The 14,203-nt window shown below is 49.0% G+C and overlaps 1 protein-coding gene across 8 annotated transcripts; it reads right to left on the bottom strand.

The window, feature by feature from the left end:
* Positions 1–1,654: 1,654 nt before the first annotated feature.
* On the bottom strand, positions 1,655–13,241 carry LOC115618926 (butyrophilin subfamily 1 member A1-like). Of its 8 annotated transcripts, none has more exons than XM_030510876.1 (17): positions 12,782–13,241; positions 12,231–12,311; positions 10,834–11,000; positions 10,274–10,418; positions 9,530–9,871; positions 7,834–8,097; positions 6,875–7,135; positions 6,012–6,068; positions 5,832–5,852; positions 5,117–5,161; positions 4,463–4,480; positions 4,229–4,249; positions 3,649–3,669; positions 2,956–2,976; positions 2,718–2,738; positions 2,531–2,557; positions 1,655–2,239 (listed from the first exon to the last, which is right to left on the bottom strand). In XM_030510876.1, the coding sequence occupies exons 4-17, from the start codon at positions 10,368–10,370 to the stop codon at positions 1,713–1,715; spliced, it is 1,743 nt and encodes a 580-aa protein (XP_030366736.1). In that variant the 5' UTR covers positions 10,371–10,418; positions 10,834–11,000; positions 12,231–12,311; positions 12,782–13,241; the 3' UTR covers positions 1,655–1,712. The 8 variants fall into 8 exon arrangements, with proteins under 8 accessions (XP_030366736.1, XP_030366735.1, XP_030366737.1 ...); XM_030510875.1 differs by having other exon boundaries at positions 10,844–11,000; XM_030510877.1 differs by having other exon boundaries at positions 10,844–11,000; positions 12,839–13,241.
* Positions 13,242–14,203: the final 962 nt, after the last annotated feature.

Raw genomic sequence — 14,203 nt, 5'->3', positions numbered from 1 at the left:
CATGGGAGGGGGGCCCAGCAGGCACACAAGAGGCTAAGTTGTAGGATAGTGGAGATGGAAGGTAGGGTGATCACCCAAAGGCAAGGTATTTCATATGCAGATGCATACCTAGCCTGGTCCTGGGTGAGGTTGTGGATGGGGTGACGGAATTCCCAGGAGATCCCTGTGTCCTGGCTGACTCTTTTCTATATGGATGAGAATCCGTGATTAGGCTGAAAACGAACAGAGTCCTTCCCACAGAAGCTTTGCCCTGAGAAGGAGCCAAAGAGTTTCTTCCATCCAACCTCCTGGGATGCACATCCATGCTCTTCCAGCCAAAATCCTGCTTGTAGATAGCCCACCACAGCCTGGGAGTACCAGGGCAGAACCCCAGGAATGAGTGGCTACAGACACAAGCTGCAAATCCCATTGGATCAGAGACCTGGAGGTGTTCAAGCTCTGGCCCTTCACTTCACCACCAAGTACTCTGACAGATCTCCAGGTACATCTCATTTTCCCAACTTCCCTTGGCAGGGTATTTATACATGTCTGTGGTTTGTAGCATCAAAACCAAAGACATGAATGGCGAGACACTTCATGGTGTCATCATTTTTGGTACTAAGGGGTTTTTTGGGGACAGGTAACATCATTCCAAAAGCACATTTGATCATAGAACGATGGGCACTAAGCAAAAAGGGAACTGCACATCCCATGGCAAAATATACCAGAGATAACCCAAAAGCTTCCTATGAGCTGTAGAAGGAAAGGGAGGCTCTTTTTGGGTTCCAAATCCACAACAAGAAGGATTGGAAGAAGCCGAGCTGGCCTTTTGGCTCCCACCAAACTTCATGCAGCTCCACCAAGGTCCCAACTCCCTCTGGTGGGATCAGGCTGTCTTTGCATGGAGTAATCTGCCAGAAGAGCATTGGATTTACTCTGTTTGACTTCTCCTCCTCCCTGCCTCTTCTCTTCCTCACCCTGGTTCTTCCTCCTATTAGAATGAGCTCAGGATGGGCGACAATCCACACCCCTGCTTTACCTCCGGGTCTTCTAAACCTGTTCCTGCACTTAAGGCAAACTTCAGGTATCTACCAGGATGGTGAAACTGTGTGTTTTTTACAACCCAATCAAAACCAGTGATCCCTTTTCCCAGTAATTACCCTGGGAAAAGGGATTACTTTAGATTATTATACATAATAATCTAAAATATATATATACACACATACTGAAAGCTCTGGGAATTCTCTTGGCTGAGCTCTGCTTTGCGGGTGTTTCTGCATGGAGAAGTGCTTGGGAAAGAGAGGAAACCACCAAGTGTACCTTTAGATCTATCACGAAGCCACTGTTAGACTTGGATGTTCTACATGATTTGCAATACGTTAGGCTTCCCTTTCCTTCCTTTTTCTTCCCTTCCCTTCCTTTTTCTTCCCTTCCCTTCCTTTTTCTTCCCTTCCCTTCCTTTTTCTTCCCTTCCCTTCCTTTCCCTTCCTTTTTCTTCCCTTCCCTTCCTTTTTCTTCCCTTCCTTTTTCTTCCTTTCCCACTTCCCTTTATTTCCCATTTACCTTCCTTTCCCATTTTCCGTCCCATTTCCCTTTATTTCCCATTTTCATTACTATGTGTAATACAGACTGTGATCAAGAACATGTGCCACATAAGTTGCAATGAAGCATCAAATATGTCTAAGAAAACGATCTATTCTTCGTTTCATCACAAAATGGCCAAGAAAGGGAGATTATTCCTCTTTAACGGAGCAAATTCTCATGGTCGATCCTTTGTGTGAGTTGCTGAAGAAGGGATAAACCCCTTCGGACAAGGCGCAGTCGCTGAACGTGAACATCACGGACATGTCGGTGACATTGAAAACAGTCAACGTGTTCTCTTCACAATCCAGGTAAATTCCAACTTTCCTGGGATGTTTCTTGACCACTATTGCCATTGTTGGCTCAGTCCTGGCCCAATAGACTTTAAAGCTTAAGCCCACAGCCCAGAATCCATCTTTAGGTGACAGATCCCTTATTCCTTTCCTCAGAGCGGGTTTTCTGGCTACTCCCAGGTCCCAGCCATCGGATTTTTCCACCTCCACCTCCCAGTAATGCTTCCCAGAGGAGAAACCTTCCGAGCCCAACACACAGAACAATGAATCAGAACTCCTGATGTCTGGAATCGCTTTCTGGGCCGGGGCTTTATGTATAAAACTCTTCTTGTCCACAGCAACAGACAGAGCTGGATGGGCTGTGTCCTCATTGAGCCGGATGTCATCTGCAACCAACAGGGGCTTTATAGAAACACTCCTCTAATCAAATAGGCAAGAAAATAAGGGAATTGTGCTGATTTCATCCTGAAAACCTCTTAACATCTAATTTGGAGCAAAGGAGGATGCACTCAGACATATAAACGACACTCTTAACATCCTAATCTTTCACTGCCAAGTGATATTTCTCCATATCACCAGGATTGTAGGCTCCCAATCCAGCCCATGCTCAGCACTGCTCCTGTGGGATTCAGTTTTCAAGCCATAGGCTACACACATAAGTAAATGTATTACTTTACCTGCATGGCCACGAGCTTTCCTGAATTCTGGAAGCAAATAAGAGGGGGAAAAAAAGGTAAGAAAAAGCAAATTCCAACCATCGACTGAAGAAAATGTCCACTTCTAAGCTGGGAAATCTCAGTCTGAGCCTAAGGTTCAACCCCTAAACCTCACAATTAGCTGGCACACGTGGACAGCAGCACTCACCAATCTCCTTCTTCTGGTTCTCTGCAAGAAGAGAAGGGGAACAACCTGCTTAGCACCTCCATGGCTCAAAGGAACACAGGAGTACCCCCATCACAAAAACATCCCACCAACCCTTCCGAATGAAGGTTGAACAGACCCTGGGAATAGGACAACCCTGTGTCGTGGTGAACTATCCATTAGAGAGCTCCCACCATGGGCAGGCTTGAAGACACGGCCCCAGGGAAACAGCAACACTCACCAATCTCCTTCTTCTGGTCCTCTGCAATAAGAGAAAGGGAAGGGAGACCAGTTTGCTTAGCACAGCAACAAGCTGAGCACCCCAAGGAACCACAGCATCATGGAACGGGTTGGAAAGGACCTTAAAGCTCATCCAGTTCCAACCCCCTGCCACCTTCCACTAGAGCAGGATGCTCCAAGCCCCTGTGTCCAACCCAGCCTTGAACACTGCCAGGGATGGGGCAGCCACAGCTTCTCCGTTCAACCCATTCCAGTGTCCCACCAACCTCATGGTGAAGAACTTCTGCCTTAGATCCAACCTGAACTTCCCCTGTTTCAGTTTGAACCCATCACCCCTTGTCCTGTCACTCCAGTCCCTGATGAAGGTCCCATCTCCAGCATCCTTGTAGCCCCCTTCAGACACTGGAAGCTGCTCTGAGGTCTCCACGCAGCTTCTCTTCTCCAGGCTGAACAGCCCCAATGTTCTCAGCCTGTCTCCATCCAGGAGCTGCTCCAGCCCCTGCTCATCCTCGTGGCCTCCTCTGGGCTTGTTCCAATGTCCTTCTGATGTTGAGGACACCAGCACTGCACACAGTGCTGCAAGTGGGGCCTCAACGTGGCTCTTGGGGACCAACTGGCTTTGGAGTGTCCCCCTTTGCCCACCCCAAGGCATCTATCCCAGCAGGGAAGGCATTGGGCAAGCAGAAGGACTCACCATTCCTTGCACGCAGCTCTTCTGCCAAGTCACCGTGGTCACAAGAGAAGAAGATATCAAGTCAGGGCAAGACCCACAAGGTCCATGCAAGTCAGCCCAGCTTGGGACTGTCTACCACAGGGAGGGATGAAGAACCCCTTTGCATGGTGGATGTCTCATGCTCCTTGGAGCTACTCACCACATGGCTCTGCCTGGGGTTGTTGCCACCAGTACAAACATCAGGTCCCTACAGCACCCAGGGCTGGTCACGGACCAAGGCTCTACCCCATCACCCACACCATGGTCCTCTCTCAACATCTCTTTCCCTCCTGCTCCAAAGGCTGCATGAGCCTGGACACCACCAGCCCATTGGATCCACCCCAAATCTCACTTGGTGCAAGGGCCATAAAGGTCCTTTGATGTGGGGCATTTGATGGAAGAAAGCAGAGGGAAAGCAGGGAGAGATTCCTCCAACCCAGCTGCCCTTCGGCATTCCCAACATCCATCACCTCTGGGTATCTTGTGGGGTGACCTGTCCTCCACTGTCCTGGCACCCCACCATCCATAGCACACAGGGCCCCAGGGACACAGCCACACTCACCAATCTCCTTCTTCTGGTTCTCTGCAGGAATGGAAGGTGAAGGTTAAGCCCTTGCTGAGCACCCGGCTCCAAGGAAGGCTGCAGTAAGGCCCGGCACTCATTCAGATTCCTTCTCCTCCAACCCCACCCCAAGCCAGGGCTCCCCCCAAGCACATGGCAGCAGACACTGCATGAGGTCCCCTGTCTCAGCATCCCTTCCTGCCCTTCCCTGTGGCTGGAGACAGCGACACTCACCGATCTGCTCCTGGCTTTCTGTAAGGAAAGAAGGGGAAGAATGAGCACCCCGCTCAGCACCACGACTCCAAGGGCACAAGGGGAAAACCACAGCATCATGGAATGGGTTGGGTTGGAAGGGACCTTAAAGCTCAACCAGTTCCCACCCCCTGCCACGGGCAGGGACACCTTCAACTAGAGCAGGTTGCTCCAGCCTGGCCTTGAACACTGCCAGGGATGGGGCAGCCACAGCTTCTCCCTTCAACCTCTTCCAGTGTCCCACCACCCTCATGGGGAAGAAATTCTTCCTCATCCACTGTGGACCATGGGGGTGACAGGAGCAGCAAAGCCCTCGTGTCTCGTAGCACCATTGCCATTGGGATAAGCAAGGAAGTCTTGCCCTCACCCAGGAACCAGCGATGAGAGGGGCACAGCACATCTCCCCTCCAGTGTACTGCCCTCCTGGCACTCTTTAGAACCATCGAACAGTTTGGGTTGGAAGGGATCTTCAAAGCTCCAATGAGCAGGGACATCTTCCACTAGAGCAGGTTCCAGCCACAGCCCATGCTCCCTCCTGGCTGCCTGTGCTGCACCATTCCCATCCCAGCTTGGCCGGTCATGGCTCATCATGGGAAGGCTTCAGCCAGGCAGGTTGGACCTCTGTGAAGAACTCACCCGTTGCTGCATCCCGTGCTGCCCTGTGTTGCGACTGGAAGTGCTCTGCAAGCGAGGGGTAAGGAGAAAGGAGAGCAATGAGGAATGCCCAAACGAGAGCAATGAGGACAACACCTCCCATGGCTCTGGGCACAGCATCCAGCCCTTGCCCCAGGCTGAGACCCACCGTGGTCACAACCACTGGCCATAGAATCATGGAATCAACCAGGTTGGAAAAGACCTTTAAGATCATCATCAAGTCCAACCTTTACCCCAGCACTGCCAAGGCCACCACTAACCCATGGCACTGAGGGCCTCGGCTACACGCTGTGTGAACACTTGCAGGGACAGTGACTCCTGGGAAAGCCTGTTCCAATGCCTGAGCACCCTTTGGGGAAGGAATTGTTCCTCAGCTCCATCTAAACCTCCCCTGGTGCAGCTTGAGGCCGTTTCCTCTTGTCCCATCCCTTGTTCCTTGGGAGCAGAGACCAGCCCCCTCCTGGCTCCATCCTCCTTTCAGGCAGTTGCAGAAAGCAATAAGGTCCCCCCTGAGCCTTCTCTTCTTCAGACTAAACCCCCCCAACATGAGAACATCCCACCATCCCTGCTGCACGCACACTGGGTGAGGAGAACAGAAAAGGACCCCAGGAATGGGACCACGCTGGAGCTGCCACATCCCCACTGATGAGCTTGCACCATGGCAAGGAAGGCCACCAAACCCCAAACATCCACTCACCAATCTGCCACCACGAGCGTTCTGAAAGGCAAAGACACCCCAAATAGTTACTCCCCAGCAGCAAGTGGGAGACCCCCCCCCCAGAAAGGAAGTCAAAAACCACCCCACAACTGGCTGTGGGGTTGATTCTTCACTGCAAGGAAGAGGTAAATGGGATGTGAGGCATGGGAAAGAGCTTACCTGATAAAACAATGAGGACAAGGAGGCAGATGATAAACCAGGACAAGGTCCCACTTCCTGAAAGATGGAGAGAAAGCAATAAAGAAGGTGACATCCATATTCTTGCAGCACAACACACACACACACAGAGGCCATGGGGGGACACAGGCTGTACATGGTCAGCAGAAGAACCCTTCCAGTGAAATCATCCACCTGGAAATGGGATGAGGGACACCGAAAGCCTTAAAGAAAGCTGAAATGAGACACTGAGTGTTTTACCTTCACTGCCTCGTGGCCAAGAATTGTGCACATAAAAGGTGATTTGAGGTAAAATGGGAAGTGTGACTCGTTTTATTCCCACCCTTGGGGAGTTCTTGATGATGTTTTGTCTTTGCAATTGGTTTTTATTCCAGAGGCCACTATCATAGAATCATAGAATAGTTTGGGTTGGAAAGGACCTTAAGCTCATCCAGCTCCAAGCCCCTGCCATGAGCAGGGACACCTTCCAGGGACCAGGTTGCTCCAAGCCCCATCCAACCTGGCCTTGAACAGTGTTTATGTTGCTCTGAGTGATACCATAAACCCACTTCAGCTTAAGACAAGTGAACTTTGAAGCTTTCCAACTTCAGAGGAAAGCTCAGCCTTGGCCTTGCTGCTTAACACCACTTGCAGGCACAATAACCCTTTTGTTACTCTGCCTCCAAAGTCTTTCCTTGCTGGTACAGATATCAGCACTGACACTGTGAAGATCTGCCAGAAAAGAACTGTATTAAGTCTTTATAGGATGAAATGGCACAGGATTAGGCCCAGATTTCTCATGAGTGGAGGATGATGCAGCTTCTCAATGCAAAGAGAAGCTTAAGTAAGTCTTAATCACTGCGTACCTGACTGCTGAGCAATCTGTGGATGGTGTTCCCTCTCCACGGTCACAAAAGAAGGTGGTGGTTGTCCACAGGGCATCTCAATGGAGCTTTCTATTGCAAAAGTATTGTCTACCTCCTGTAGAATGCTTGTCTGGGCCAGTGAGGATAGATCTTCCCCTTGGGGATTAACCCACATCACTTTGGGCTTTACATAGGAACCTCTTATTCTGCCCTTGTACGTGCAAGTGTCTGACTGAGGCACAATGATTTCATTCATGGAACCTGAAACAGAGACAATTTAACATCAAAACGTCTGGTACAACACAGGCATGACAGAGCTCTCACAGAACACCTGCACTGGTCATGGTCATGGAATGGGTTGGGTTGGAAAGGACCTTAAAGCTCATCCAGCTCCAACCCCCTGCCATGGGCAGGGACACCTTCCACTAGAGCAGGTTGCTCCAAGCCCCTGTGTCCAACCTGGCCTTGAACACTTCCAGGGATGGGGCAGCCACAGCTTCTCTGTTCAACCCATTCCAGTGTCCCACCACCCTCATGATGAAGAACCTCTTCCCAATATCTCATCTAACCCTTCCCTTTTCCAGTTGGAAGCTGTTTCTCCTCATCCCATCCTGTTGTAGAAGCCCCTCTCCATGTTTCTTGTAGCCCCTTTAAGCACTGGAGCTGCTCTAAGGTCTCCCCTTCAGGAGCCTTCTCTTCTCCAGGCTGCCCCAGCCCAGCTCTCTCAGCCTGGCTCCAGAGCAGAGCTGCTCCAGCCCTCGCAGCAGCTCCGGGGCCTCCTCTGGCCTCGCTCCAACAGCTCCACGTCCCTCTTGTGCTGTCGCCCCAGAGCTGGACCAGGACCGCAGGGGGCAGAATCCCCTCCATGACCTGCTGCTCATGGTCCTTTGGATGCCCAGCACACGTTTGGCTTTCGGGGCCCTCCACAAAGCAGATGCAGGTATAAAGATGTGACCTACCTGACCGCTGGACGTTGGCTTTGGTGAGTTTGACCACACACACCACATCTACGCGATCGCAGGGCACTGTGATGATGCTCTGCAGCGTGAAATGGTCCCTCTCGCTCCAGGTTACATTGGTCTTGGCTTCCACATTAAGTGTGTCTCCTCCGTAGTTCATCCAAATGACTTCAGGCTTTGGGTACCATCGTTTTGACTTACACGTGTAGCGACACAAACTCTCCTCTTGCTGATCCCGGTCCAAAGTTGGTTTATACCCCATTGCTGTATGAAACAGAGGAAGAGTTACTGCAGAACAACTATGACAACAAAAGAGATGAGCGCTCTCCGCGTGACTGAGAGGGTAGAGAATGGTGGAATCATGGAATCAACCAGGTTGGAAAAGACCTTGGAGATCATCAAATCCAACCACACGTCCACCACTAAACCATGTCACATATGATGCAGGGCCATAAAAAAGGGATATTCAGCACCTCTATAGGGCTTTATAAATGAATATTCAGCACCTCTGTAGGGATTTATAAAGGGATATTCAGCACCTATATGGCTTTATACAGGAATATTCAGCACCTCTGTAGGGATTTATAAAGGGATACTCAGCACCTATATGGCTTTATACAGGAATATTCAGCACCTCTGTAGGGATTTATAAAGGGATACTCAGCACCTATATGGCTTTATACAGGGATATTCAGCACCTCTGTAGGGATTTATAAAGGGATATTCAGCACCTATATAGGGTTTTATACAGGGATATTCAGCATCTCTGTAGGGATTTATATAGGGATATTCTGCATCTATATATGGCTTTATAAAGGGATATTCAGCACCTATATAGAGTTTTATACAGGGATATTCAGCACCTATATAGGGCTTTATATAGGGATATTCAGCATCTCTGTAGGGATTTATAAAGGGATATTCAGCACCTATATGGCTTTATACAGGGATATTCAGCACCTCTGTAGGGATTTATAAAGGGATACTCAGCACCTATATGGCTTTATACAGGGATATTCAGCACCTCTGTAGGGATTTATAAAGGGATACTCAGCACCTATATGGCTTTATACAGGGATATTCAGCACCTCTGTAGGGATTTATAAAGGGATATTCAGCAGCTATATGGCTTTATACAGGGATATTCAGCATCTCTGTAGGGATTTATATAGGGATATTCAGCACCTATATAGGGCTTTATACAGGGATATTCAGCACCTATATAGGGATATCCAGCATATTAATGCAGTTCCCTGTGGGCTATTTCCCACGTGCCCTGTCCCCCTCAGTGCCCAGCTTTTAGACATTCAGAACTGAGGCAAATCCTGTGTCTGTGGATATTTCCCTGTTTCTCCACGTCACCATCAATGTGATGGAGCCCTGATGGAGATGCTGGACACCTTCCCAATGATGGGAAGAGGTGAACGAATTCATTCTGCTGATTGTGTGCATGGATTTATGCTTCACCCATTCAACTGTCTTCATCTCCAGCCGTGAGTTTTCATACCTGCACCCTTCTGACTGCTCCATCCGCAGGGGCAGGGAGCGGACAAGGGGCTGTGTGATGCTCAGCTGCCTACTGGGGTTAAACCACGCAGCTCAAGCCCAGCAAGGAACAGGCAGAGCCACACGATGGGAAGTGAACTTAGTGTGAGCACATCAGGTCACGTTCCACTGTGACAAGCCCCTTCCTTACCTGTGACATGAAGGCGAGCAGCTCCCTCCTGTGTGACCCCGCTGCTGTTCACTGCACAGACGTACATCCCCTCATCAGCTACTTGCACTTGAGGGATAACCAGGAGGAAAGCTCTTCTCTGCCAGTGTCCCACAGCCCTGCACCATCCTTCACCCTGGCACTGCTGCACCGTCCCTCCCAGGCTGGAGGAGGAGCACAGTGGAGCATCCCTCCCCGTTTCCCTCTTGTACCAAAGCACGTTGGTGTTAGTGGGGAAGCTGCCCATGAGCTGGCAGGACAGGGTCACTTGATCTCCAACGAGGACCACTGATGGTTCAATGCTGATGGTGACAGGAGCTTCACCTGCAAGGAGGAGATGGGAGCAAATGCGTTGCTTTCCCCCCGTCCCAAGTGTCATCTTTCCATATGTGTTAGCTGAATCCAAACCAGAAGGACAAAGTGTAGGTTAGAGTCTGAAGGTGAGGACAGGGCCTTGAGTCATTGCAACCACCTCCTCCAGGCTCAGGCATGCTTTACATTCACCAGGCTTCCTGGTTTTCTATACATTGGCCGTGTTGCATCCTCATGGGCATTGAAGGCTGTGATTTATGTGTCTCACACCATCAGGATGGCTGATCCTATCCCAAACTTGGGCTTAGAGGTGTCAGACACCACAGATGATCTCGGGGGCATTAGTTCCTTTAGGGACTATGAAGTGCAGGTGTGGTATCTTAGGATAACTGGATACAGGAGGGAATTTCTTACCTGTAAACCACTTCCCAATTAAAAAGCATGTTGGAATTGCAAAGGCCAGGACTAAGGCAAGCTTCCCTTCTGAGCAGTTATTCCATAAGCCCGGCATAGGGGTCACGTCAGATCGCTTCTATCCCCGCAGGAAACGGACGATGTGCTGTGAAAATGAGGAAGAATTCCTGAGAGGAATGACCAGGAAGGAAGGAATCCTGCTAAACACAGAGGCAGCGCCTGGCTCTGCCCGCTGCGTTCAGATCCCACTGCGTCACGTTGGTAGGTTCCTTTCTCCATTCCCATTCCCTATTCTTGGGCACAGAACTTCAAACTGATTTGGATGGCAGGCATAAAAGCATAAATGGGTGCTTCTCATGCACACATGGGTGCTTCTCATGCATACATGGGTGCTTCTCATGCACACATGGGTGCTTCTCATGCACACATGTGGTTCTTGTGCACAAGTATGCCCAGCCAGTTTTGACTTTACACACTTTCTGATGGATTTAGCCCGTTCCTCACCCAGCCTGGCCCCAGCACACCCCATTCCCTATCTCCAGAGCTGTGTTATCTTGCACCTGCAATCACCTTTACTCCCAACAAGAGTCCTCTTGGCCTCTCTTAGCAGGAGCCGTTGCTGAACCGCTCAAGGGGCAGGAAGAGTTGGTTGGCAGGGCAATAAAACTGGAGGAACTGTTGGTGGTGCCACGAGTACACCAGGGCTTGCAAGGGTCTAGCATTTACTCTAGATAAGAGCAGAAATAAGTATAAATAGGAGTTGAAATGAGTAGAAATGAGAGTATAAATTAGTAGAAATATGAGTATAAATATGTATAAGTGAGAGTATAAGTATAAATAAAAGTATAAATAATGGTATAAGTAAGTATTAATGTGAGTATAAATATGAGTTTAAACAAGTCTAAATATGAGTATAAAGTATAATTAAGAATAAATAAGAGTTTAAACAAGTCTAAATATGAGTATAAATAAAGTATAAGTAAGAATAAATAAGAGTTTAAACAAGTCTAAATATGAGTATAAATAAAGTATAAGTAAGTATAAATAAGAGTTTAAATAAGTATAAATAGGAGTATGAATACGTGTAAGTATAAATACATATAAATAAGAGTATAAGTCTAAATAAGGGTATAAATAAGTATCAATGTAAGTATAAATACATATAAATAAGAGTGTAAGTCTAAATAAGGGTATAAATAAGTATCAATGTGAGTATAAATAAGACTTCAAGTCAGTATAAATACGACTAGATGATCTTAAGGTCCTTTCCAACCCTAACTGTTCTATGATTGTATGATTCTATACATGAGAGTATAAATAAGAGTTTAAATAAGTATAAATAAGAGCATAAATAAGAGCATATATACAGTGTATAAGAAGGGCACAAGCAAGCACAGTGCAGGAAAACACCAGATATCACATGAATCACCCCAAAGCAGGTTGGAGCACAAGAAGACACCCCCAGGGAAGCCCCTTCCCTTTGCTTCACTGACCCCCAGAGCCACCCTGAGCTGCCTGGCACAAAAGCTCAAGGACACATCAAAATGCACCATTAATCACGTTCCAAGCCCCAACCAACCGGGTTTACACCATCTTCTCATAACAGTCTGTCTGAAGGACATTTATCAGCATGTAGGTCTCAACCATTCAACTTATCAACTAACAGAAATACTTATAGGTTTAGCTCTTCAAATCTTACAATATATTTAGTTATTAAAATACTTATCAAACAATAGAACGGTTTGGGTTGGAAAGGACCTTAAGATCATCTACTTCCAACCCTCAACTTCTTCCTTACTAATGCGAAGATATCCTCCGCTTCATTCCTTCTCATTCAGGAATCACTTGTGAAGCAGTAAATAGAATAAAACCCGCCCCAAAAGACATCCAGGATATATTCTTCTGCTGTTTTTCATTGTGTGTCCTTTCCAGCGTTAAAAAGCTCTTGTGTTCTTACCTGTTGGACGGAGGGTGTTGGCTCGAGATGGCGAAATATACAGGAAGGAACCAAGTTATCACTGAAGTAGGAGGAGCAATTCTGCAATGATAAGAAATGCCTTTTCCTGCCTGATGGAAAGTGATAGATAAGGGTAAGAGATTGATTTTTGACAGGCAAGTCAAGCCTTTGGATAACTCCTGCTACAGGTTGTTGGTATCTGCAGGTATTGGCTGGAATCTTGTCCCCAAGGGCAAAAAACTGCTCGTGGTGCAAGTTCAGTTCTCAATACTCAGTGAGGAAATGGCTATTCCCTCGGTAGCTAGGGAAAAGGAAAGTATGGATTTGTCCAGATAACATAAACCAAAGGTTTTCCACTTCCCTAATCCATGGTGAATTTAAAGTGGACACTTTAGATCGTGCTGTTCGGGGAAGGAAATCAAGTCTGGCTGAAGGAGAATTGAGCATCATGGAGGTGTTTGCCATTCACAATGGAATGATTCCAGTTTGGAGTTCCAAAGGCTTCTTTCTTGCCTGGATCAGGGGGAACATGTTGCTGCCATTTGAATTACCTTGATAAAGATCATGTCAAAGCCTAAAGCTGAGCCACGCAACCTCCCTGGACCAACCTCCTGCTCCTGATGCTCCAGATGTCAATCCCCACGTCCAGAAGGTGGCTTGTGAGTATCTCCAAGGATGGAACCTCCACAACCTCATTGGGTAACAAACAACATCTCTAAGACTCAGGGACCAGTTTGGGGCTCAATGTTCTCACTACATTTCTCTGTCCATACGATGTCTTCTTGGAGGTGCTCCTTGATTTGAGCTCCACCACTAACACCCAGAGCTCCATCTCATTTGAGCTCCATCACTAACCCCTAGAACTCCATCCCACATTCCAGCTCCATCACTAACACCCAGAGCTCCATCTCATTTGAGCTCCATCACTAACACCCAGAGCTCCATCTCACATTCCAGCTCCATCACTAACATCCAGAGCTCCATCTCATTTGAGCTCCACCATTAACACCTAGAGCTCCATCTCATTTGAGCTCCATCCCCCATTCCAGCTCCATCACTAACACCCAGAGCTCCATCCCACATTCCAGCTCCCCCATTAACACCCAGAGCTCCATCTCATTTGAGCTCCATCACTAACACCCAGAGCTCATCCCCCATTCCAGCTCCATCACTAACACCTGGAGCTCCATCCCACATTCCAGCTCCATCACTAACACCCGGAGCTCCATCCCACATTCCAGCTCCATCACTAACACCTGGAGCTCCATCCCACATTCCAGCTCCATCGCTAACACCCAGAGCTCCATCCCACATTCCAGCTCCATCACTAACACCCAGAGCTCCATTTGTGCTGCAGGAACCCCCCTTGCTCAGCTGGAACACGCCTGATTTCAGGCCCTTTGAGATGAATCACGCATCAGAACGAACAGTTCTGCCTTAGGCGACCGGGACACCCCGTGCTGAGCCCTGCCTGCCTTGGTCCTGCTGACGAGCAGGACACATCCCCATGGAGATGCAGGACACATCCCCATGGAGATGCAGCTTTGCAGCGTCGGCTTTTCTCTCTTCTCCTTCCTAAAGCCGTGCCCAGGGTCAGTTCCCTTTGCAGCCCCTTCCCGGCTGAGGAACAGAGCTCCCGGAGCCCAGCTCCAGGCTCCTTCCCTGCACGGCCGGTGCCATCCCAGAGCCTCCCGCTCCTTGCCTTCCTCTGCAGTAGCCCTTCCGCACGCATCCCTGCTCCAGCTCTGTGCGGGTATCCCAGCAGGGATGCTGAGGGCTGGGAGGGACACAGGAGATCCGGCCATGGAGCGGTGGAGGGGCCATGGACGCCTGCAGAGGGCTTTGGGCAGGGGATGGTGCTCGCAGCGGTGGGTTTACGCTGGGCACCGGCACAAAGCGCTTCCCTACGGCAGCCACCGAGCACCGGCACAGGCTGCCCGCCGACTACCCCGCACCGGAAGTGCTCTACCCCT

Source organism: Strigops habroptila, unplaced genomic scaffold, assembly GCF_004027225.2.
Source record: "Strigops habroptila isolate Jane unplaced genomic scaffold, bStrHab1.2.pri NC_044300.1_ctg1, whole genome shotgun sequence".
NCBI lineage: Eukaryota > Metazoa > Chordata > Aves > Psittaciformes > Psittacidae > Strigops > Strigops habroptila.
Note: the sequence above shows the minus strand (reverse complement) of the source record. Positions and strands in the feature narration are given on the sequence as shown.

What these genes read in the sequence shown, in the direction of transcription:
- LOC115618926 (XM_030510876.1), bottom strand. Translation starts at nt 10,370, where the DNA reads ATGCCGGGCTTATGGAATAACTGCTCAGAAGGGAAGCTTGCCTTAGTC. An exon ending in AGCCAACGTCCAGCGGTCAG is followed by an intron (nt 7,136 to 7,833) that starts GTAGGTCACATC and finishes TCTCTGTTTCAG; the next exon opens with GTTCCATGAATGAAATCATT. An exon ending in ACGCTCGTGGTGGCAGATTG is followed by an intron (nt 5,162 to 5,831) that starts GTGAGTGGATGT and finishes CCTCGCTTGCAG; the next exon opens with AGCACTTCCAGTCGCAACAC.